General features: G+C 56.4%; 1 protein-coding gene across 6 annotated transcripts; it reads left to right on the top strand.

Moving 5' to 3' along the window:
* The first annotated feature begins 455 nt into the window (after positions 1-455).
* IMPDH1 (inosine monophosphate dehydrogenase 1) lies at positions 456-18,196 on the top strand. 6 transcript variants are annotated; one of them, XM_034964929.3, is made up of 17 exons: positions 456-753; positions 1,025-1,216; positions 4,613-4,711; positions 6,721-6,769; positions 9,357-9,458; positions 9,582-9,656; positions 9,934-10,140; positions 10,291-10,378; positions 11,858-12,057; positions 13,452-13,542; positions 13,779-13,874; positions 15,200-15,343; positions 15,441-15,585; positions 15,875-16,018; positions 16,113-16,196; positions 16,736-16,752; positions 17,445-18,196. In XM_034964929.3, the coding sequence occupies exons 1-17, from the start codon at positions 608-610 to the stop codon at positions 17,543-17,545; spliced, it is 1,980 nt and encodes a 659-aa protein (XP_034820820.1). In that variant the 5' UTR covers positions 456-607; the 3' UTR covers positions 17,546-18,196. The 6 variants fall into 6 exon arrangements, with proteins under 6 accessions (XP_034820820.1, XP_034820822.1, XP_034820825.1 ...); XM_034964931.3 differs by lacking the exon at positions 16,736-16,752; XM_034964933.3 differs by lacking the exon at positions 1,025-1,216 and having other exon boundaries at positions 491-753.
* The last annotated feature ends 5,996 nt before the right edge of the window (positions 18,197-24,192 follow it).

Genomic DNA, 24,192 nt, shown 5'->3' with positions numbered 1-24,192 from the left:
GAGCCCGCAGCCTTGTCTGTTCTGTTCGTTCCCTGGCAGATTACAGGCTGTGGAAATCCCTCTCCCCGCTCTCTAACGTGGAGTCGGCTGAGCACGACTCTCTCGCCCCAGCGCGGGAGGTCTGCGGTCTGCGGGTATGAGGCGCTCCAGGGGAGCTGGCATCGTCGGTGTGCAAGAGAGGATTGGACCTGAGACGCAAGGAGAAGCCCTGCCTCTGGAGCCCAGCTCCTTTCCTCTTCTGGTTTTCCACGGAAGGGGCCAGGAGACACTGGAAGGTCCGGACGGCAGGGAAGGGGACGGGGTCCTTTCCAGTCCCACCCGTGTAGGGACACCTCTCCCCCTCATCCCCCGATGTACCCTCGCTGAATCTGGGATGGGAGAGACGAACCGAGTCTAGGCATCTGCGTAGCAGCGCCGGGGAGAGCGGGGAGCCCAGGGCGGAGCCCAGTCGACTCCCGGATTCCCCTGCCCCGCCCCCGGCACGAGGCCCCGCCCCGGCGGCCCCGCCCCTCCTCGGGACTCGACCGGGCTGCGCTCACTGCCCAGCCGGGGCCCCGGGAGCCTCCAGGCGGAGAGGCTCCCGCCCGCCCTGAGCTGCGGCCTCCGCATGGAGGGGCCACTCACTCCACCACCGCTGCAGGGAGGCGGAGCCGCCGCTGTTCCGGAGCCCGGAGCCCGGCAACACCCGGGACACGAGACGGCGGCGCAGCGGTACAGCGCCCGACTGCTGCAGGCCGGCTACGAGCCCGAGAGGTGACGCCCAGGGCAGAGCGCGCGGGGCGCATCCGGGGCGGGCGGCCGAGGAGGGCGCGGCGGCTCCGGGAACCCGGCGACGCTGCGGGGGAGGGGCAGGCCCCACAAACCCTTCCCCTATTACCGCCTCAGCCTCTAACTTCCCGAAACGCCACGCTCCCGGCTTTGGTTGGGGGATGCAGACGGGCACTGTGCGAAGGGTTAGGTGCTTCGTTGCACGGGGGAGCGGAGGAGAGGGAACAGGTCGTAAAAACCTTCCCTAAAATCTTAGCCCTAGATTGGACCTCGCTACACACCCGACGACACCCCGTTCAGGTGGCTCCAACTCCTGGGGTTCAAACAGTGCTTGCTGGAGTCCTGTCCGACTTGGCTTACCCCTCCTTAGCTGTTTCCTCCTAGAACTATCTTCAGTGGTCTTACTGGCAGGTGTTGGTGTCCAGATGGATCGCCTTCGCAGGGCTAGGTGAGGACACTCTCCCCTCCTCACCATGCACTGAGATCTGATGAGGCTGCCAGTGCAGCTCACCTCAAGGTCTCTCCGAAGACGCAGGCCCCCATGCTGGGGTCTGTAGGGGAATGAGGGACACTGGAGGAAGAGTAGGGTAGTGAGCTGGGCCCCAGGGGGACTGGCTGAAAAGGAGACAGCAGCTAATCTCTGGATTGTATCGCAGCTTGAAATGCAATCCCACTGTCCTTCCGGTCCAGAGGATTTGGACTTCTTTCTTTGCCCATCTGCTGGTGTTCAGCAGCTTGGGGAGGTGACCTGGCAGCTGGGTTAGATGGGGGTGGTCTGGGGGAATTAGCCCGGCAGCTCTGCCCAGGGGTTGGCCGCTTATGTAAGAACTTTTAACGGCTTAAGGGGCTCCTCGGCAGTGGGGCTGCTGAGTTAGGCCCCCCTGTCCTGGCAGGCTGCCTCTCTAGAATTGACTCAGGCTTAGGCAACTCCCAGCCTTTCTCCTGTCCTAGAAATCCAGCTCCTGGGGTTCAGGCCGCAGGGCGATAGGGAGGGGCCACAGGGGCTGAATGAGCCGGTTGGGGCTTGACAGAGGCAGTGCTTGGTTAGAGTAGGGGTTGCAAACATAATGTTTCAGAGCTCAGGCTTCGGAGCCATGTGAGTGCATCCTTTCTCCAGATTGCACTTCTGCATCAAGGGGCCATCCCTACCCCCACCCGCACCCCCCACTTGGGCTCAGGGAGCCTGTGTAAACCTGAGCCCCAGCCAGGTGGTGTAGTGAGATTCAAAACCTGCTGGCCAGACCTCCACCTGCCTTCGCCAACCTGGAGCTGTGGGAAGAGGACAGGATTCCGTGAGCAGTCCTGGGTTTGAATCCAGTGTTATTGCTCTCTGGCTTGAACTTGGACAGGCTATGCCCCCGTCCCAGCTCAACAGTGCTAATGTTACTACCTTTTCTGCCCTTCCCCCATCTTCCCCTCAAGAGTGTTTTGAAATCTTGTTCCTTCAAATAGCCCCAGGCCTGATAGAGCCCTCGGGGTTCCCTGCCTGGACCTCAGTACCCAGCTGGGCACTGTTGCCCTGCTACCCTGAGGAAGGGGCTTGGACCTGCCTTCCTATCCCCACAGCTGCTAGGTGGGGGTCTCAGGGGACAACAGCCCTTCCTCGGCTTCGGAGGCCAACTGGTTGCCTCGGTGTCTCCTCCCCATGGAGGAAGCAGCTGGGGAAGATCAGGAAGAGGGTGTATGAGAGCGGGGGTTGAGGGTGGATTAGCGGAGTCTCTGGAAAAGCACAGCCTAACCCAGGGCTGAGCCCAGCAGCTTAGAGTGATGAGGAGCCCAACACAGGTCAAAGCGGGAGGTGCGAAGGGGAGCAGGAGAGGGGAGTGGGGCCATGAAGTCTGTAATCACTGGGAAGGTGACCCTCCCCATGCCTCAGCCAGGCAGCCTAAGAAGGCTGGGGCAGATGTCACAGTCAGGTCACCTGAGATGGTAAAATCCAGCTGCTCTCCTGGGCCCCGGCTCTGGTTGAATCCTGAATAGTACTCTAGCCATTCCTAACTCATACTGTAGGGGACAGTGACCCAGAGCAGGTCCTTTAGTGACCCAGTAACCCAGAGAGACCACTGGGCTGGTCTCTGCTGTGTGCCAATCTCTGCTCTGTGCCTGCAGTTGGCATGATAGCTCTGTTCTTCTGTGGCCAGAAAGGTACCCCAGAGCAGCTCTGAATGGTCAGGCACTTTCTGTGGCTGGTCTCACTGCTCTGCTCCACGTGGCCAGTGAAAGGTCCTAGTGCTAGTGCTCCTCAGGACGCTCCCCTGGTCCCCCATGTGGCCCGGGCTCCCTGCATGAGCCCATGAATGCTGAAGGTTCAGAGGTGCTTCCCACCCATCGCTGGCAATCCGGCCCCAGCCTCCCCTCTGCACACAGATGGAACAGTCTGTGTTTTCCTGGCAGGGTCCCGGGGGCATCAATGGGGGAGGCTGGGCATCCCAGGGAACCTCGTGGCTTGGAGGCCAAGCCTCCCCTGGGCCTAGCTGCCATCACACTGCTGAGAAGTAAATAAACCCAGCCTCCCAGGGCCACAGCCAGCCACCAAGCCAGGGAGGGGACTGTGTCCCACACCACCTTATTCTCTTCTCCCCAAGTGAGCTGTGGGAGCCACAGGAGGACACAGGGAGGAGGCTGTGGAGTCTGGGTGGGGGGACCCACTCTTGGTCTGGGAAGAGCACTGGCAGTTCTGGTCCCATAAGAGGGAAGGGGATCTACCTCCTACCACCCCACCTTTCCCCATGTGAATCTATCTGCACCCAGTCACTGCCCCCATGTAGAAATCTGGATCTGGCTGGGCACCCAGGGCCACCAACTTCTGCTTTGGGGATTTTTCAGAAGTTCCCTAGCCCCTGTTCTTATTTGTATGCACACTTGTCTAAGCCAGGCTTATGATCCTCCCCCATCTTCCCACCGCAGGACCCTCCCAAATAACAAACCGCTCTCTGAGATTAAAAGCCCTGGTACCAACACCATTTTCTCAGCCGGAGATAGGGCGGTGAGCCGAAGCACTGGGCCATGAATCAGAAGCAGTACCCCTCCCTTCCTTTCCGAACTATAGATTTTGCCTCTGTCAAGGGAATGGGTACCCAATACTTGTCAATTAATAGATTGTGGAGTTAATGTGCTCATTTATGAAAAATGCTTTGTAAACTGCGGAGGGCCCCAAGGCCACCCAAAGGTCAAGGAGTGTCATTATGAAGAATGCCGGCTCCCTAGGATGTCGGGATGGGGCATAGCGATCCAACCTCAAAGTCCTTAGTGCTGGGTAGCTGAGAGCCCAGACAGGTTTCTCAGGGCTCCGGGTCTTGATCAGGGTCCGCGGAAGAGTATTGGGGATTGGGGAACGGCAGAACCGTGTTAGAGGTGCCCTGGGGAGAAGGGCAAGGTGGGTGGCCCCGGCTGGGGGAGAACTCGGGGGTGGGGGGTGTGGGGGGGTGTGGGGGTGTGGGGCCTCTGCTGGGGGTCCTGGGAGGCTGGATGTAGAGCGGCGGAGGGGGCGTGTCCCGGCCTGACCCGGTACTCTCCCCCGCAGGCCCCACACCTCCTACCCGGTCCGGGCTTGCGGGGTCGCAGCGCCGCTGCAGGCAGCTGGGGGCGTGCGCGCGGCGCGGCTGAGCCCTTTGTGCGGCGCGGGCGGAGGCGGCGGTTTCCGCGGGAGGGGCGAGAAGGGCGGGAGGGGCGGGAGGAGAGGGCGGCGCCCTGGCCCGCCCCGCCGCTGCCGCAGCCCCCGCCCCCGCCCCCGGCCCGCCCGGCCCGCGGCAGCAGCGTGGCCGCGGCGCGGCATCAGCAGTAGCAGCAGCAGCGGCGGGCGGCCGCGCGGGTGTTTATGTCGGGTCGCGGGGTCTCGCGGCAGCATGGCGGACTACCTGATCAGCGGCGGCACCGGCTACGTGCCCGAGGATGGGCTCACCGCGCAGCAGCTCTTCGCCAGCGCCGACGGCCTCACCTACAAGTAAGCGCCGGATCTCGTACCCCTAGGTGCGCGCATCCACGCGCCGCGACCCCCGGGCCGGCCCTGCACGTGCGCGGCTCCCCCGGCGTTCCCGGCCCGGTGCGAGTGCCTGCTTGGGCGCTGGGGGCTGGGCACGGGAAGGAAGGCCCGCGCCGGAGCAGACGGACGTGGCACGGCGACACCGCGGCCCTCAGAGCCCTGACCCGTTTCTGGCCAGATCCGGGTTCGGCCTGTCCCCTTCCTCCTCTCAGCGGCATGGAGGGGCCCTCGGGCGTGTGGGAACTGGAGATGTGGGCGTTATGGGGAGACTTTTCCCAGCCGCTGGTCCAGGACGCCCCCTCCCAGCCTCACCACGAGGGCAGAGGGTCCCTGGAGCCAAGCTTAAGCAGCCGCTTCCGCATGGCCCCAGGAGAGGCCCAGCCAGGTGGTTGGGGTGGCTTCTTTTCCAACTGTCTAGTCCAGCGCATTTTCCCAGTTGTGTCCCTCCCTGCCCACAGGTTGGTATTGGTGCCCCTCCCAAGGCGCGAATTATTCTGTGACTGCCACCCCTAAGCCCACCCTACATGGGGTTTTGGAGGAGGACACAGACCCACCCGTCTGCCTCTGGCTTCATTTGCCTTTTCCGTGGTCCCTAGGCCAGTTGCCCTGCGTGCTGCAGGCCTGGCACTAGCTCTGCCTCCTGGCTGCAGGACTGTGCCCCTGCCAGGAAGGAGCATCAGAAGGGGCAGAGTGGGGATGCTGGCCAGTCAAAAGCATCCCTGCCTTGTCTCCTGCCAGCCCTACCCTGGCTTATAAGGACTCCTGCTTGGCCAGCAGTTTCCCTAAACACCAGGATACCCAGTCACTCCTGAGGAGTGTCTCCTCCTGCCTGCCCGTAGGCGACGGGTGTATAGAATACCTAGAAAATGCTATGAGGCCCAGAATCCAGCATTTCTTCTGTGGCCTCTTTGCTATACAGAAGAAGGGCTGCCAAAGGCTGGGAGCAGCCGAAATTCTTTGTTTTTTTGGTGGTCTTTGGTGATGAGATTGAGAGCCCAGCTTTGATACAGTTGTCATTGAAGTCTTCTAGGAGAACACCCTAGGGGAACGCCTAGGAGTTTCTCTAGGCCTTAGGGCAGATTAATGACCCACCTCCCTCCACCCTGTGGCTTTTCCTTCCTGCGCTAGGGATGCCTGCTGCTTTGCTTAGCTCAGTTCATAGTGTTCCTGAAGTGTGGGATATTTGCTTTTGGGTGTGTCTCTCAAGGCCTGCTGTGATTTTAGCAGGTTGGGGCCCCTGAGCTGTGACCCTGCACCTAGATGTACCCATGCAGGCCTGCACTTCCCTTGCGGAGTTTGCTGTGACTGTGGCCCACCCTAGTGTTGGTAGCTGCCATGCTTTGGCTGGGGCCCCAGTGTCCTGGTCCCACCTCTAAGGCCTCTTTCCTCCCTTTTCCCGTCCTGGCCATTTCTGTTCTGCTCTGTCAGAACATGCCCTGCACTCAGCCCCCTGGGGTCCCTCCATGCTGTTCCGAGCCCTGTGTGACTCAGCAGCCCAGGCACCGGGGCATGCGGCCTGTCCTGTGCTGGGTCATGTTCATACTGTGTTGAGCGCCACAAAATTGTTCTCAGGTTTGTTCCCAGTGTTTACTTATTTTCTCTCCCCATCAAGATTGGGAAGTTTTCAAAGGCAGGCACTGTGTCTGCTGTGTGTGGCGATATGGGAACTTCTGTGTCGCTTGACAAACTCTGAGACTTAAAGGCAATGGATATTTTGGGCCTATTACCTTGATGGTACCCCAGCAGACCTTTTGCTGTCTTTGGCTCTAGCTCTGGGGGCTGGAGTTTGCCAGACTCTAGTGAGGTACACGAGGTGGGAACTGCCCTGATGGGGCAGTAGGGATGGGGGGCTGTAGCCTCTGCTCCTCTAGGCTTTTCTGTACCCCCCTGCTGCCTCCTCTGGCATGGCAGGCTCTGCCCCTTTGGGGCACCCCTCCCCACTAATAATACTCACTTCTCTGTCTTCACAGCGACTTCCTGATTCTCCCAGGATTCATAGACTTCATAGCTGATGAGGTGGTGAGTACCTCTTCCTTTGACAAGGGGAGGGGGCTGTGTATGTGGTGGAAGAGGCTGACTTCTTGCTCAGGGGCAGGGCATGGAGAGATGGAGAGACTTTTCTTGGGAATGGGTGGATAGGATATAGTCCTTTTTTTTTTTTTTTTTTTTGGAGACAGAGTCTTGCTCTGTCACACAGGCTGGAGTGCAGTGGTGTGATCTCAGCTCACTGCAGCCTCCACCTCCCAGATTCAAGTGATTCTCCTGCCTCAGCCTCCTGAGTAACTGGGATTACAGGCACATGCCAAAACCCCCCAATAATTTTTGTGTTTTTAGTGGAGACGGGGTTTCACCATGTTGGCCAGGCTGGTCTCAAACTCCTGAGCTCAAGTGATCCGCCCGCCTCAGCCTCCGAAGACGCTGTGATTACAGGGGTGATTCCACCCAGCTGGTATGGGTGGATATAGCCTTTATTGTTGCCAGAGAAACAGGTAGAGATCAAAGGGTTATACCTGATGGGGCAGAGGCAGCTATGGGAACACAGGAGTGTCCTGAGTGAGGCCTGGCCCAGGGCTGGGTGGCTCTCTGTCAGTGACAGAGCCTGTGGGCAGGTTCAGAAGAGGCCTGGGAAGGGGTGGGCTTGGGAGTGGGAACGGTGGGCTTGGGAGTGGCTGCCTTATTGTAGAGACCATAAGGATTGGATTTTGTCTGGAATGCTGAACAAGGACATGATAGAAGCCAGTAAAATTATGGAGATTTGAAACCGGTAGACAGACTTGTTCACTGATCCACAATGTACAAGAACTGGCAAGAGGGTTTAAAAGAGTTACATTTTGGATAAATACAAGGAAACGCAGTGCCTTGCTTTCCCAGAGGGGCTCAATGAGCCGAATCAATGAACAATTAACATATGATAAACTCAGAGAAGCCAAGGTGGGTAGTGATGATGGTGTAAGTCATTTCAAGAAAAAGTGCCATGATTCAATGATGAATTCATATACATTAAAAAAAAAACATTTCTTTTCTGTTGCTATTATTATTGCTATTTATTCTGGTCTGATTCTCATGAAAGGCCAGAGGGCCTGAGTGTGCCTGGATCACTTACATGTGAGGGAAGTTCACATCCAGCCGGTGTTTAGCCAGAGCTGACCCAGACAGATTTTCAGGGGGAAATTCGAATGATTCTGGTTGTTTCCCTTATGACAACAACCAGGAAGCCTGCTTGGTGCAGCTGTTCGGTTTAACAAAGTTTACTGGCCAGTGTGGCTTTGTGTCAGACCCTGGGCTGGCTGCTAGGAAGGGAGGGATTGAAAAGACCCCTACCAGCTGGGCGTGGTGGCTCATGCCTGTAATCCCAGCATTTTGGGAGGCTGAGGCAGGAGGATCACCTGAGGTCAGGAGTTTGAGACCAGCCTGGCCAACATGGTGAAACCCCATCTCTACTAAAAATGCAAAAATTAGCTGGGCATTGTGGCGGGCATCTGTAATCCCAGCTACTCGGGAGGCTGAGGCAGGAGAATCACTTGAATCTGGGAGGCGGAGGTTGCAGTGAGTCGGGATTGCACTACTGTACTCTAGCCTGGGTGACAGAATGAGGCTCCATCAGAGAGAGAAAAAAAAAAACCCTGCCTGGCCAGCAAGGATCTCCTTGTCCTGTGGCTTCTGTCAGGAAGGCTGTGGCCCTTCTGTGGCATGACAAAAGAGAAGATGGTGTTTTCTAGATCATGGGGCCAGAGGTCTGAACCAGGGTTAGTGATGGGTTTCAGGGACTTTGAATCTAAAAAAATTACATAGCAAAGTCTGCACAAATGTCTTGGGGACTGGGATCCACTACTGTTGGCCTGACCCTCAGAGGGGTATGTGCTCTGGCCTTTCCTCCATGGGCAGGTGGCTTTTAAATGGATACTTGCAATCCTGACCACTCTCCTGAGCTCCAGACCATTCGTTGCTTGCTTTCCTGGATGCCTAAAAGACTCTTTTCCATGCCTACCCCCACCTCAGCCCTTGTCACCCAGAATCCATTCTCCACCTTGGAGCCTGAGTGACCTTTTTGAAACATAAATCAGATCATTTCTCTGTCAAGACCCTCCAGTGGCTTCTCTCCGAATCAAATCTGAGCTTCTGTCCGTGGTCTTTACGGCCATACATGCTGCCCCTGCCTTCCTCCTGCCTCTCCCTTCCCTCCACTCCCCTGGCCTTCTTTTTCTTTCTTAAGTGTGCCTCCGAAAGAACTGGACCCTGAGGCGGGTTTGCACTCAGTCCCTCAGCCGAGAGTGACAGCCCCTCTGACTTCTACTTAATCGGCTCCCACTGGTCACCTCCCAGGAAAGAGGCTTTCCCCAGTCACCTTGTTGCCAGTGGTCGCTTGGCCTTTTTGTTTTTCTCTGCAGCCTTCATCCTGACTGAAGTCATCTTGAGCATATGTCCTTTGTCTGTCATCTTTCTTTCCAAGTAGAACATAAGCTCCATTAGATGAGCTGGGAACTCATCCACCTTGTTCACTGCCGTGTCCCCAGGGCCTGTCCTGGTGCCGGTGCATGTAGGAGCTCAGCGAGTGAGTGTCCAGTGGGTGATAAACTCTTTACGTGGGCTGTGCCTCCATCCTCAGGACCTGACCTCAGCTCTGACCCGGAAGATCACGCTGAAGACGCCGCTGATCTCCTCCCCCATGGACACTGTGACAGAGGCTGACATGGCCATTGCCATGGCTGTGAGTTACACACCTGCATGGGGACTCCAGGGCACACAGGAACTGACCATGGTGGGCTGTGCTGAGGGGCAGGGCTGAGGAGGGATGGGCCCCGGCTCTGACCACACTTCCCTTCTACATCAGCTGATGGGAGGTATTGGTTTCATTCACCACAACTGCACCCCAGAGTTCCAGGCCAACGAGGTGCGGAAGGTCAAGGCAAGTACCAGGCCTGTCCCCAGCAAGATGCCACCTGGCAGTCCCCACCTCAGAGGCCCTCCCAGCCTCCCCCGCCAGCCCTGCACTGCTACACTCCCTGCGTGTCCTTCCTCTCAGTGGAGCCTTGGGGCCGAGCCCTCATTTTCCCACTGGCTCCTCATCCCACTGAGGGTCCTGGCTTCTCTGCAGCACAGCTGCATCCTCTGTTCCCTGTGGCCAGCCTGGACATCATCCCTGGCTTTCTTCCAGCCTTTTCCTCCCCCATCTCTGCCCGCAGAAGTTTGAACAGGGCTTCATCACGGACCCCGTGGTGCTGAGCCCCTCGCACACTGTGGGCGATGTGCTGGAGGCCAAGATGCGGCATGGCTTCTCTGGCATCCCAATCACTGAGACGGGCACCATGGGCAGCAAGCTGGTGGGCATCGTCACCTCCCGAGACATCGACTTTCTTGCTGAGAAGGACCACACCACCCTCCTCAGTGAGGTACCTGCAGGGCAGGGGAAGCAGGGCTGGGTGTAGAGAGGACCCTCACGCTGGGGCCTCAGACTGGTGCCTGTGACCAGGGACCAGAGGGAGGCCTGGCTCCTTCTCTCTCACCTGCCAACCTGCAGGCAAATGTTCCTGGCCCCACAGGTGATGACGCCAAGGATTGAACTGGTGGTGGCTCCAGCAGGTGTGACGTTGAAAGAGGCAAATGAGATCCTGCAGCGTAGCAAGAAAGGTACCAGGGAGCTAGTTGAAAACTCAACCCCCAGCCTGACTCCCTGTCCACAGTCCCGTTGTTCCTTCACAGCCTCACAGGTTATCCCAGCAACCAGACTGAGCCCTGGGGAAGGTTTGAATAACCTCAGGCAGGCCAGAGCACAACTCCTGCCATCATTCTCTTAGCTTAGGGAAGCTTGCCCCTAGTGCAGCATCTTCATAGTATGTTTCCCAAAACTAGTCCTATGCGATGCCCATCAGAAAAAAATCTTGAGCAATAACTCCTTTCTCTATCCCCTATCTTGCATAAAGAATTGCACATTCACTTATTAAAGGCTCTCAGAAGTCCTGCAGTTAAATTTATTTGACACTAGAGCTGTTTTTATAATAATTTCCAGATAGAAACAACTTTAGCTTTTTTTTTTTGAGACAGTCTCACTTTCTCACCCAGGCTGGAGTGCAGTGGCGCAATGTCAGCTCACTGCAACCCTCGCCTCCTGGGTTCAAGCAATTCTCATGCCTCAGCCTTCTGAGTAGCCAGGATTACAGGCATGTGCTACTATACCAGCTAATTTTTTTTTTTTTTTTGTATTTTTAGTAGAGATGGGGTTTCACCATGTTGGCCAGGCTGGTCTTGAACTCCTGGCCTCAAGTGATCTGCCCTCCTGGGCCTCCCAAAGTGCTGGGATTACAGGCGTGAACCACCATGCCCTGCCACAACTTTGGTTTCTATTTATTTATTTTTGAGACAGAGTCTTGCTCTCTCATCCAGGCTGGAGTGCAGTGGTGTGATCTTGGCTCACTGCAATCTCTGCCTCCTGGGTTCAAGCAAGTCTCCTACCTCGGCCTCCCGAGTAGTTGGGACAACAGGCACACACCAACACACCCAGGTAATTTTTTTGTATTTTTAGTAGAGATGGGGTTTCACCATATTGGCCGGGCTGTTCTTGAACTCCTGGCCTCAAGTGATCCACCTGCCTCGGCCTCCCAAAGTGAGGAAGCTGTGAGCCACCACACCCGGCCAACTTTCGCTTGTTAGAAAAAAAAAGGAAAAATTAAATATTCACCAGGTCCCCGTTGGCTATAGTGGGAAATGCTTCCCTGGTCCATACTGGAGGGTTCTTTGGTGTCTGTATTGGACAGGGCACATGCTTCTCCCTGCAGGACAGCATCACTCCTGGCTAGGAGATTTCGGCCACTGTGGCCCAGCAGGTGAAAGGCTGCCAGTGCTCAGGGGCTGCCGATCCCAGGCCACGGGGATGCCCATCCACAGACCCCCAGGAACCTGCTGGGCTGAAAGATTTCTTTGCTCCCTGTTCCTTGGGAAGAGGGCTAGGTCCCTAGGAACACTTCCTGGGGGGGTGCTGTCACCTAGTGGCTGACTGGGGTACTTCAGTGGAATCTCTGGAGTGGTCCACTTTCATCTTCACCCTCCTAAACATCTCCCAAACTTCTCCCCACCAAGCCTGCTTCATTTCACCCCTGCATTCCTTGTCAGGGAAGCTGCCTATCGTCAATGATCGCGATGAGCTGGTGGCCATCATCGCCCGCACCGACCTGAAGAAGAACCGAGACTACCCTCTGGCCTCCAAGGATTCCCAGAAGCAGCTGCTCTGTGGGGCAGCTGTGGGCACCCGTGAGGATGACAAATACCGTCTGGACCTGCTCACCCAGGCGGGCGTCGACGTCATAGTCTTGGTAAGGCCCCTGCCTGAGTGGTGGGGGAGATGGATGAGTGGTTCAGCAGAGTGGAGGTTTATGAGGACCCAGGTTCACCTCTGATTAAGCCTGTGCCCCTCCCTTGCTACTCTTCCTCTCTCTTTCTGAGTGCTCCCTGGTGTCAGAATTAGGAGGGTGGCAGCAGGATTGCCTGAGCTCAGAGGTTCAAGGTCACAGTGAGCTAGGATTGTGCCACTGCACTCCAGCCCTGGGGACAGAACGAGACCCTTTCTCAAAAAACAAACAATGGTTTGTGTCATCTGAGATACAAAGAAAGAAAACAAACAAGTTAAAATTCTCCAGTGGCACAGCCATAAGAAAGAATGAAATCCTGTCCTTTGCAGCAACATGGACAGAGCTAGAAGCCATTATCCTTAGTGAACTAACTCCAAAGCAGAAAACCAAATACTGCATGCCCTCACTTATAAGTAGGAGCTAAACAGAGAGTACACATGTTCATAAAGATGGAAATAATAGACGCTGGGGACTCCAAAATGGGAGAGGGTGGGAGGGGAACGAAGGATGAAAAATTGCCTATCAGACACAGTTTTCGATATGTGGGTATTAGGTACACTTGAAGCCCAATTCTCACCAGTATGCAGTATTCCATTTAAGCAACAAGCACATGTACCCACTGAATCCTTAAAAAAAAAAATTGACAAATTGTTGCAAGCAACAATTGCAAATCAAGACTCTCCCCCACCCCCCGATAAAGGGAGGTAGAATAAGGATAAAGGCTTATTGATCCCTTGTGAGTGATCTGGACCATACATCTAGATTTATCTGTATTCTATGACTAGGAGGAAGAGAAATTAGGAAGGTCACTGGCACCCTCTCAACAGCTCACAACAGACTGCAAACAAAGGCCTCTGAGGGCCTTCTTGGCTCATAAGTTGACCCTGATAATTTAGCTCACGTTTACTGAGAACCGCCTGTTTGCCAGGCACTGCGTCAAGACCTTAATGTATATCAGTCCATTGAGGAACAATCGCCATTCCATTTTCAGATGAAGAAACAGGCTTAAAGAGGTTAAGTCATTTCATTTGGTTAGTGAGTTGGTGGGAACAGGATACGGCTCCAGGCGGTGTCTCCTTGCTTTAAGGATCAGTCTGTACAATGGATAGGAAAGGCCTTATGTACTCTAAGACTGCATTAGTTGTGATTAACCTTTCAGGGAAGCAGTCCCCTTTGAGAATTGACTGAAAGTTGTCAAGTGAATTTCCAGGAAAAAAAAAAAAAAACAACAACCAGAAGGAAAGAGCATTCTCATAACAGTTTTCATAGGATTTGAGGGGTTCATCCACTCAGGCTCTCCCTCCTGCCTTGAGAATCCTCAGCTGTCTAAGCCCAAGCTCTTCCGTCCTTTCTCACAGGACTCGTCCCAAGGGAATTCGGTGTATCAGATCGCCATGGTGCATTACATCAAACAGAAGTACCCCCACCTCCAGGTGATTGGGGGGAACGGTGAGTGCGGGGTCGCCTCCCACCCGCCTGCTCCTGCCCCTCCAATGAGTAACCCTTTTCTGTCCTTCAGCATCCCTAGGTGATGGTATGGCTCCTGGCATGGGTGGCAGGGAGCATGATGGGCTTTGGTCACTGTAGGGGGGTTGGGGGATGCTAGACTGGGGTCCCAAGAGGCTGTTGGGCAGGCAGGGGCATCCCATCCTCACATTGTTCCTCTGCCCCATCCCCACCCCCAGTGGTGACAGCAGCCCAGGCCAAGAACCTGATTGATGCTGGTGTGGACGGGCTGCGTGTGGGCATGGGCTGCGGCTCCATCTGCATCACCCAGGAAGGTGGGTGTCAGGAGGTGAGCGAGTGCCCGCTGGCCCGGGGGCCTCGCCTTTGTTCCCCAGATGTATATCAAGTACTCTCTCTGCCAGGCCCTGTTCTGCCATGGTAGGCTCCAGGGTGACCCAGGCATGGGCCCCACCCCATCGGGCCCACTGACTTAGGGGAAGGCAGGTGTAAGCAGAGTGCAAGAGCTGCAGCCTGCTTCTCAGAGTGCGGTCAAGGGGGCTCTGCCTGGGGCTTGGGGCCTGGGGCTGGTGTGACTGTCCATGGGGCTTGTTGGAACCTCAGGGTTTGGATTTGATTTGTGACAAGGCAGATATTTAAGACACAGAGACGACATGTCCCTGAATATATAAGGATATGTTATACACCTGCTTCACCATGTGGTTGGGCGTGGGGAGTTCCACCCAATTACAAAGCCCTTTTGCAGGGTGGGTTCCTGAACATGAAGTGGGAAGGGGGGAGCCTGACATGTGTCCCCCATGTGGTTATTGAGGAGGTGCTCCCTGGAGGCTGGTATCTGACTTGTGGGGTGGCTGCCTGGAAGACTTGGGTCCTCACTTGGCCTGAGGAGATGTACCCGGCCCCTCCTGTGAGGGCAATTTCTCCAAAACACTGAGTGATGCATTTGGCCTTTCCTACCCCAAACAGCTCCCCCTTTTGGTCCTCAGAGCCTCTGCTATTTAGGTTTGTGCCCTTCACCTTAGGTGGCCACCATGGTGAAATGAGGGCCCTCTCTCACCCACTTAACGAATATTCATTAGGCACCTACTTGTCTCAGGCACTGTTCAAAGCTTTGAGGTAGAGTAGGGACAAAACAAATGAGAGGCGCCATCTCTGGTTTATCCAGCTTTGCATCCGTCCCTAGACAGGTGTGGTTCCTTGTAGTGTCCACCTAAAACCTAACACTGAAGGACCTTGGACACTTAGACTTGAAGAAATGCAAACCAGTATCCCAAAGGGGACCATAGTACCTAACCCTGGTAACGGTTTTTGCAAACAAAAGCCTTGAAGGGGAACTTGTGCCTTGAGAGCAGGTGAGGCTGGGGCCACCTGTCTGGGGGCATTGGGCTCTGAAGGCCGCTTCTGGTTCCCCTGTCAGAATCCCCTGTCATGCTCTTAGGGGTGGGGTGGCCCAGATCCCTAGAGTGACACTCATCCTGGTGGTATTTGCCAGCACCTATGTTATGCCTCAAACACACCATCCAGCCCTGTCCCTTTTCCTGAGTAGAGGTAGTGCACAGGAGGAAGAGCTGGGCTGGCCCCGCGCCAGGCCCCGGAGTTGCTGTTGACTCTTCTCTGCCTTGTGCACCCCACCCTCCCCCAGTGATGGCCTGTGGTCGGCCCCAGGGCACTGCTGTGTACAAGGTGGCTGAGTATGCCCGGCGCTTTGGTGTGCCCATCATAGCCGATGGTGGCATCCAGACCGTGGGACACGTGGTCAAGGCCCTGGCCCTTGGAGCCTCCACAGGTGAGGGGAGAATGTGCTGGGGATTGGGCAGGCGAGGGCTGGAAGCTGGGGGGGTGGCACTAGTGGGCTGGAGGCACTAATCCCTTGCCCACTGTAGTGATGATGGGCTCCCTGCTGGCCGCCACTACGGAGGCCCCTGGCGAGTACTTCTTCTCAGACGGGGTGCGGCTCAAGAAGTACCGGGGCATGGGCTCACTGGATGCCATGGAGAAGAGCAGCAGCAGCCAGAAACGATACTTCAGGTTCCCTGACCCTGGGCCCCACCTGGGCAGATCAGCCCACAACCCTTCAGGGCCCGCTCATGCCACCGACTTCCCCAGATGGCAGCCAGTCCCCATATGGTGGTTCTGGAAACTGAGGCACAGGGCTTAAGTAGCAGACCCAGGATCTGTCCCTGGGCCATCTGACTCAGCCCAGTGAGGGGTGGCCTGGGGGACCTTCCTGGGCGGTATCCCGTTTTTGCCCTTAAGAGGTGGGGTGGGGTCCTCTGAGCTTCAAGCTGCTGGGCTCAGTCTTCCACCCTCCATGCAGCGAGGGGGATAAAGTGAAGATCGCGCAGGGTGTCTCGGGCTCCATCCAGGACAAAGGATCCATTCAGAAGTTCGTGCCCTACCTCATAGCAGGCATCCAACACGGCTGCCAGGATATCGGGGCCCGCAGCCTGTCTGTCCTTCGGTGAGTGCTGAGACTGGGGGTGGCTCCTGCTTCCTTTCTCTTGCTCTTCTCCACCCTTGGTGGCCCTGATCTGCTCCACCTACCTTCCTCCTAGGTCCATGATGTACTCAGGAGAGCTCAAGTTTGAGAAGCGGACCATGTCGGCCCAGATTGAGGGTGGTGTCCATGGCCTGCACTCGTAAGTGTGGTGGCCTCCTTGCTGTCACTTGGAGGCAGTGGGTTGGGCAGGTGGGGCCAGGGTTCTGAGGCCAAGCTGAGGTTCCAGGGACCCCATGGACCACCTGCAGCAGGGACAGATGCTGCTGCAGGATGGCCCCTCACCCTCTCTTCGGGGGCCCAGCCCCCTGTTCCTTGTCCTTTAGTCCCCATGCAAGCAGGCCCTCTCCTCCCCTCGGGCCTCTCCCGAGCAGGGCACAGGAGGTGTGGCCAGTCACTGCACCTGGACTCCCAGCCCTTGCTTGCTCAGAAAGCTTGGTGGCTGGTGGCAGGGGCTGTGGTGGCACCAGGCAGCCAGGCAGAAGATGCGGGTGTGACCCCTCTGGCGGGGACAAGGGCAGAGAGACGGATGCCAGGGCCAGCGCTGGGGCAACCGTGGGCGGGGGCAGTGCTCGTTGGCAGCAGTAGTTGCAGGCGTGTGCCCCACCCTGGTCAGGAGCCCCGTCCCCAGGCATCACCGGCCGTCTAACCTGTGTCTCTTTCCGCCCCACCCTTCCGTAGCTATACCTTTCTGCCGTGTAAGTAACCGCGCTGCCCGGGCCAAGCGTAGAGTAGAGCAGGGGCAGTCTGGGTGGGACCTGGGCTGGAGGTGGGGGTGGGTATTGGGTGGGGGTGGGAGGGTGCTGGGGTGTAACCATGAGATGTGGACACTGGGTTTGGGCCCCCCGGCCCCCTAACTCCAACACCATGATGGAGGAAACCAGCAGTGTCCCCTCATCCAGCTGAAACACATATCCCTTTCTGGCTGCAGAGAGATGCCCGTGACCTCAGGCCTAAGGCTGCCCCATTTTAGACTGGACCCAGTGACCACAAGCAGCCTAGGCCACTGTGCCTGCAGGGCTGGGGCTGGGTGCGGACATGGGCAGCAGAGGTTCGGCTCCAGGTTGGAGTTTGCTCCATGAGGATGGGCCATGCCTGCCTGAGCTGTCCCTCCACCCTGGGCACTGAGGACATCCACTCAGATGTGGCGATGGCCCAAAGAAGCATGGCCATCTCTGCACCCAGCATGGTTCTTCAGGGAACGCTGGCCTGGGGGAGGACAGAGGCCTAGGGCCTGCTCCAGGCCCTCCTCCTGCCCCCTACGGCTGAGATCTCAGGGCTTCTCAGCTCTCTGTTCTCTCCTACATCTGGGGGCCCTGGGGAAAGGGTTTTGGGAAGGAGCAGGGTCCACACACCCACTCTTGTTCCCCCTCTTGCCTTGTCCCCACAGTTACGAAAAGCGGCTGTACTGAGGACAGCGGTGGAGGCCGAGGTGGTGGAGGGGATGCACCCCAGTGTCCACTTTCGGGCACAGCCTCCCTCCATAACTGAGTGGTCCACAGATTTGCACTACGGGTTCTCCAGCTCCTTTCCAGGCAGAGAGGAGGGGAGGTCCTGAGGGGACTGCTGCCCCTCACTCGGCATCCCCTGCAGAGTCAAGACTGCTCCCTGGGCCAGGCTGCCTTGGGAGCCCCGCCCCGAGCCCAGCCAGCCAGGCTCTCAGGCCCTGCGCCTGCCTCAGGTCTTTCTTGCTGCAGCCTGCTCCAGCCTGGCCCCCACCCCAGGGCCAGGTGGCCCCTCCTGGCTTCTCCTGTAGGGCACCTCCCTGCCCCTAGCCCCCCAGGAAATGGTGCTCTCCTGGCCCTGCCTCTGGCCCTTCCCGGGCCGCTGCCCCTCAGCCATGTGGCACTTCTGAGCTCCTGACCTAGGCCAAGGGGAGGTCTCTGCCCCCTTCCCCGGCCCTGGGCTACCCTTGGGTCCTGCTCCTCAGGCCGCTCCCCTGTCCCTGGCCATGGGTAGGAGACTGCCCTGGCCATGGCCGCCTGCCTGGCATTCCTGACTCACCACCATCCCCAGGTGAACCATTCCTCCCCTCTCCTCAGCTGCAGTCGAAGGCTTTAACTTTGCACACTTGGGATCACAGTTGCGTCATTGTGTATTAAATACTTGGAATAAATCAAGCAGGTCTCAACGCCTCCACCATCCTGTCTGTATGCCCTGTCCATTGGGTGGCTGGAGCCCCATCAGAGTTGGGCTGGGGGGTATGGCACCAGGCCCTGCCTCCCCAGGAAGGTTTGAGGGTGTTGTGGTACTGGGGGTGGGGTGGGGGTGTGCTGGTGCAGGTGGGCCCCATGTCAGGAGGTCTCCCAGGCTTCACCTACTGCAAGCCGCTCAGCAACTCCTGCAGCCAGGCAGCATTGTTGAGGGGTCATCACGGCTGTAGAATTCCAGCATCGGGGCCTCACACCCAGTTGCCGGAAAATGCCCTCCGCAGCCTCATCATGCCACATGGTGCAGCCAGGGCACAGGTGGAAGTACAGCATGGCCAGCGCCTGTGGTCTCATCTGCCGAAACACACCTGTAGGTACAAAGCAGAGTGGGTCAGCTCCCACTGTTTGTATGTGGCTCAGGACCTGCCTCCCAGCCTCAACCCCGGCTGGTAGAGACAGTACTGTCACGTGGGCTGCTGAATACCCCTAGAGTTGAGGGGTTTTGGAACATTCACATTGCCTTCCTGTGCCTCTGTTGTTGGGCAGTGGGCACAAAGCTGTCCATCGAAGGTACAGATACCACTCAAGTGGGCAGAGGCACGGAAGATGGCCAGGGGATGCTCAGGTGGCGGGAATGAGCAGACCAAGGAGAAGATCTGGATACACTCCTATGGCTAAGGGAGGGGCCCCTCAGCTCCCTGCTGCCATGCCATGCTAATACCTGCCTTCTCCCAGGCCCCTTCTGCCAAAGAGCTACTTGCTCAGGGGCCAGCCTTTCACTGCATCATTTTTTAGCTTTGTGCTTCTAGGAACAAAAAGGAAAGAGCTGGACAGCAGGACTATCAGGTGGGCTCAGAGCTGGTTCAACATCTGCTCCAGGAGTTCTTGCAAAGTGAATGGGTCATTGACAGTCCTGGGAGGCCTTGTGCCCTGGAGTCTGGCCTTGATGAGCACCTGAGTCAGAGGTGACCCAGCGGGGAGGGAGGACAATGCCCAGGTCCCAGGGGATGGTTGAAGATGAGAGGGGATGGATCAAAACATGGTTTCATGGTTTGTCTTGTTTCATGGTTTGTCTTGTGCATTGGTTTACAAAAGTCATGCAGGAAGCACCTTGACCAGCTGTTGAGATGGGAAAGATCTAAGGGTTTTCAGATAAATGCCAAGTCACTCTGAATCAAGAGCGTGAGTGGTTCAAAGGGAGAAGTTCCGTTTTGAACTAAACCTAGTTGGTTAATAGAGCTGACCAATGGATGAATTACCTTGTAAGTCAGTGATCTCCACCTTAAGGTATGGTAGCATTAGTATGGCCCTTCTAGAGGAGGTTTTAGCACAGTGGCTCTGCAAGTTTGGTGCATGTCAGAATCACCTGGAGAGCTAATAACAAGTCCTAGGCTTGCCATAGTAGGATGGGGTCTGAGCCTCTGGGTTGCTACTCAGCCGCTCAATTCTGATACGTTCTAAAGTTAGAGAATTACTGTTTTAGAGGAATTCCTTGCATCTAGTTATATGGTCTGAGACTTGCCACAGTATGCGTCCTAAGAAAAGCAGATGACATAGCACCCACCTCCAGGCTTCATTGCAAGGATTATGTGAGAACGAACGAGGAAGGTTACAGGTGCTCAGTAAATGAGTCTTTTTTTTTTTTTGAGATAGAATCTCCCTCTGTCACCCAGGCTGGAGGGCAGTGGCACAATCTAGGTTCATTGCAACCTTCACCTCCCGGGTTCAAGCGATTCTCCTGCCTCAGCCTCCGGAGTAGCTGAGACTACAGGTGCCCACCACCACGCCCAGCTAATTTTTGTATTTTTAGTGGAGATAGGGTTTCACCATGTTGGCTAGGCTGGTCTTGAACTCCGGACCTCAGGTGATCCGCCCGCCTCGGCCTCCCAAAGTGCTGGGATTACAGGCATGAGTAAATGAGTCTTATTGTGTCCTATGGGCCCTCCCCTTGCCTGGGTAATAAACGCATGTAAGTCTGGACTCAGGAAACACACTTACTGTGAGATGCGAATTCAGCCACAGTGCAGGAGGCTTAAGTGGGACAAAGGGAGAGACACTCTGGGTAGGAAGGCCACAGCAGGTGGATATTCAGAGGCAGCCCAGAGCCACATTTGGGAGAAATGCAGATCAGAGATGCCTTGGTCAGCAGTACTACCTGCCCCCCTGAGGTCCAGCCAGGTCTGTGCAGCACAGGTACCCCCTCACCCCTCCCTGGCACACACCCAGCACCATGTGATCCAGGCTGCTCACCACCAGATTGTCGAAGATGTGGCCCCACAGGCGCTGAACCATGCTGCTGTGGTGACCCAGGTTCCAGCTCCTGGGCAGCGGCATCTGCGCAAAGGTGTAGCCACCCAGGGAGAGGGTGCACTGCCAGCGGGCAACCAGCCAGTGCCCCAGGGTCCTTGCAGCAACATTAGCATTCAGGCAGCCTGCACCAGGCCACTGCAAAAGAAATGGCTCAGTGCAGTCTCCCAGCCAGCGCGTCAAAGCTGCAGGCCAGGTGGAGCTGCAGGGACTTAGCCTAGGCAGCTGGCCTCGCCCCCAGCCAGGGCAGGAACAGGAGCAGCAGGTAGAGCCAGGGGACTGGGAGGCCTGGGCTTCATTGCAGGCGTGTGGAGCAGGAGAGTCAAGTTACCCTCACAGGGGGTAGCAGTGGGGCCATCTCTGGTGCCCCCTGGGGGACCAAGAGGAGGAGGAGTGGGTGGCCCTCACCTCTGGCCTCACTGTCTCCCAGGCTCCAAGGACTGAGAACAGGGCCCTCAGATGGCATGACCCAATCATTCAGGGGGACTGGACTAGCCCTCTGAGGCTCCTTTCAGCTTCTGTGGCTCCAGTGCCAGTCAGGAAGTGGCCGTCAGTGCGGAGGGGAGGCAGGGGCAGTGCCCCAGCTGTGAGGCACTCAGCTCCCCTCAGTCTCTCCTTCCACCTCTCTCCTCACATCTGGAGTCAGGGCTGGAGAGGAAGGACCCAGCCATTGGGACGTGGTGGGTTGGGGGAGGTAGCTCCTCCCTCTCCCCTTCCTTGGAGCTTTTTATTCTTTCAGGATCCCTTCTGGCTTGTAAGGGTCACATTCTAACCTCAGCCTCTCTGACCCCACTATAGCCTGACACTCAGACTCAGCTAATCAGGAGGTTGGGGGGCCAACCCTGCCCACCTCACCTTACCCCTGAAGCCCTCCTGCTTCCTGCTGAGGAGAGTTTGGAGGCAGGGAACCTGGACAGAGGGCAGCGGCCAGGTTGGAGCCTCCAGCCACATGCAGCCTCTTCTAGGCCAGAGCACCCAGCCCACCTCTCACATCTATTGTCCTCAGGGCATGGCTTCTCACTTGCAGGGTGCAGGCATCATCATCGCCAGCCTCCTCCTTGCTTACCCTTCTGGCTCAGCTCAGGAGGGAAAACAGGTGGGGTTAGGGACCCAGGAGACCTGGTCCCCAGCCTCCTGCTCCACCTGCTCTTAAGCCCATTGACAACATCAGCTTCTGGGCTGAGGGCCAGGGTGTCAGCTTCCAAGTCAACTTTGCTCCCCATCCCCACCCCAGCCCAGCTAGAATTGGAGAGGGGACATCTGGATAGCAAGATGTGGTATTAGCCTGGAACAGGTAAAGAGCAGCCTTTTGCTCACTCTGTGCCTCAGTTTCTCTACTTGTGATCCTAAAAGGGAAAGAGGCACACCCCCACCCCCAGGCATCCCAACCTCAGATATTTCACTTCCCCCTTCACCTTTCAGGGCAGGCTGATCTCAGGGTGGCCAAGCCCAGGGTCTGCCTTGGGTGGGTATTGAACTCAGGAATCCTGGTCTCATAGCAGGCACCTTTCTGCTTCTCCCTCTTCTGCCAGTGGGCAGGACGATTTGAGGCTCCAAGGGGTTCACCTGGCAACTGTCAGGTGGGTAGGAAGGTTCTCCCAGAGAAGAAAAGGGGACTCCGGTCTAGGAGCAGTGGGAGTTGAGCGGTTCCCCAGGAGGGGATGTTGCACCAGGACCTTGCGGTGACCGACATGTCACTCTCCTACCTCAACTTTAACCTCTTCATTTCCATGCCTCCCTCCCTGTGGAAAGGCAGATAGTGGGAAACAAAGTTTCCAAGTGGATTGCAAGCCTCAGGATAGCAATTAAGGGAGAGACTTTCTTGGACCTCAGGCTACCAGGAGTCCTGCTTCCCTGTCCTCTTTCTTTCTGTGTAGAGAAAGACATCGCTCCCACCCTCCACAGTACTTCAACTCCTTCCCATGCCTCTAATCTCTGGGAAAGCCTGGCGGCAAAAGGAGCAAAGAGCTTTTATGTGGAGATGTCGTGGGGGAGAATGGGCAGGGGAAGAGGAGTGTTCCCTGCTACAGGCTGTGGGACTCCGGGTCTAGGAGCTTCAGAAGCAGTGTGGTACTGTGTCCGGCAGATGGCGCCAAGACCCATCGACCGTTGGGACCCCAGGGAACCCGGAGTGGGGCAGTTTCCTAGGCAACAAGCAGCCCTTCCTTTCAAAGTCCGGCCCTTGGCAACCGTTCCCTGGTTGCCTGCATCCGTAGTAAAATTTGGCTTCCAAAGGACAGGCGGGGCTTGGGGGTAAACTAATCTCATCTCCCAGAAAGGAAAGAGGCTGGCTAGGTGGGGAGAGGAGCCTAAAAGACCTGTTTTCTGCCGCCGTTCATTACTATGCTGTACAAGGTGCATCTTATCCTCAGCAACCCTATAGCAGTAATGCCTGTTCCTTTATGATGAATGGGACAACGAGACGCGGAGAGAGAAAGTGACTTGCCCGAGTCGCCAGCGGGTAGGGCCTGGGCCTGCCTGGATGTCCTTGGGTCCATTCTATTCTTTCTCCCAGCAGCTGTGAAGTGTCCAAGCCCTGTGAGGGCGCTGGTGGAGAGGCTTGCGAGGAAGCCAGGAGCTGCAGGAGTGGCTGGAGAGAGGCGAGAATGAATCCAGCCCCTTCCAGCTCAGCTCTTTCCTTGCTTGGCCTGGTGGGGGGAGACCCCTCTGCTCAGGGTCTCCCCTGACCTCGTGGTGGGGGCTTCTCCTGGCAAAGGACCACAGAGGGACAGGGAATAGCAGTTCAGACTGTGGAGGTCATGTGGCCCCTCTGCGGTTTCAGGACAGGGGAGCTTGCCAAGGAGGACACAAAGCTGGAATCCAGGACTACCTGGGGAGAGGAGATGCAGGAAAGGATTCCATTCCAGGGACTGTGCAGAGGAGAAAACCGACTTCAAGTAGGTCAAGGGACAGATTTGGAGGATTCAAATCCAGTTCAATTACCTACTCTCTACTCCCTTGAGCTCTCCTCTCTCTGCCTACTCCACATCTCACACTGACCATAACCAATGCTGAATTTCGGACTCCCTGTAGTAGTCTGGGTTCTCCAGAGAAACAGAAAAAATCATACAATATTTTTCTAAAAAAAAAATGCATGTGTTTGTGGAGAGACAGAGAGAGAGACAGACTGTTATAAAGAATTGGCTCACATCATTGTGGAGGCTGACAAGTCCCAAGACCTGCAGTTGCCAAGCTGGAGACCCAGGAGAGCCAATGGTGTAGTTCCAGTTGGAGTCCAAAGGCCTGAGAACCAGTAGAGCTGATGGTGTAAGTCCAGAGTCCAAAGGCAGGAGAAGACTGATGTCCCGGCTCGAAGACAGGCAGAAAGAGCAGATTTTCTCTTACTCAGCCTTTTTTGTTCTATTCAAGCCTTCAATGGATTGGATGAGGGCCACCCACATTGGGGAGGGGTGTCTGCTTTATTCAATCAGCTGATTCAAATGTAAATCTCATCCAGAAACACCCTCCCAGACACACTCAGAAATATATTTAAACAAATACCTGGGCACTCTGTGGTCCAGTCAAGTTGACACATATAATTAACATCACACTCCCTGCCACCCTCCCAGACCTGGTCCTCCTTAAATTTACCCTATCTTAAAAACTAGCAAATTCATTCCTCTGGTTGCTCAGAAAAACAAAACAAAACAAAAACCCTTGGAGTCATTCTTGACTCCACTT

This window comes from Pan paniscus, chromosome 6 (assembly GCF_029289425.2).
Source record: "Pan paniscus chromosome 6, NHGRI_mPanPan1-v2.0_pri, whole genome shotgun sequence".
NCBI lineage: Eukaryota > Metazoa > Chordata > Mammalia > Primates > Hominidae > Pan > Pan paniscus.
The sequence above is the reverse complement of the archived record's forward strand: the minus strand, read 5'-3'. Positions and strand labels throughout refer to the sequence as shown.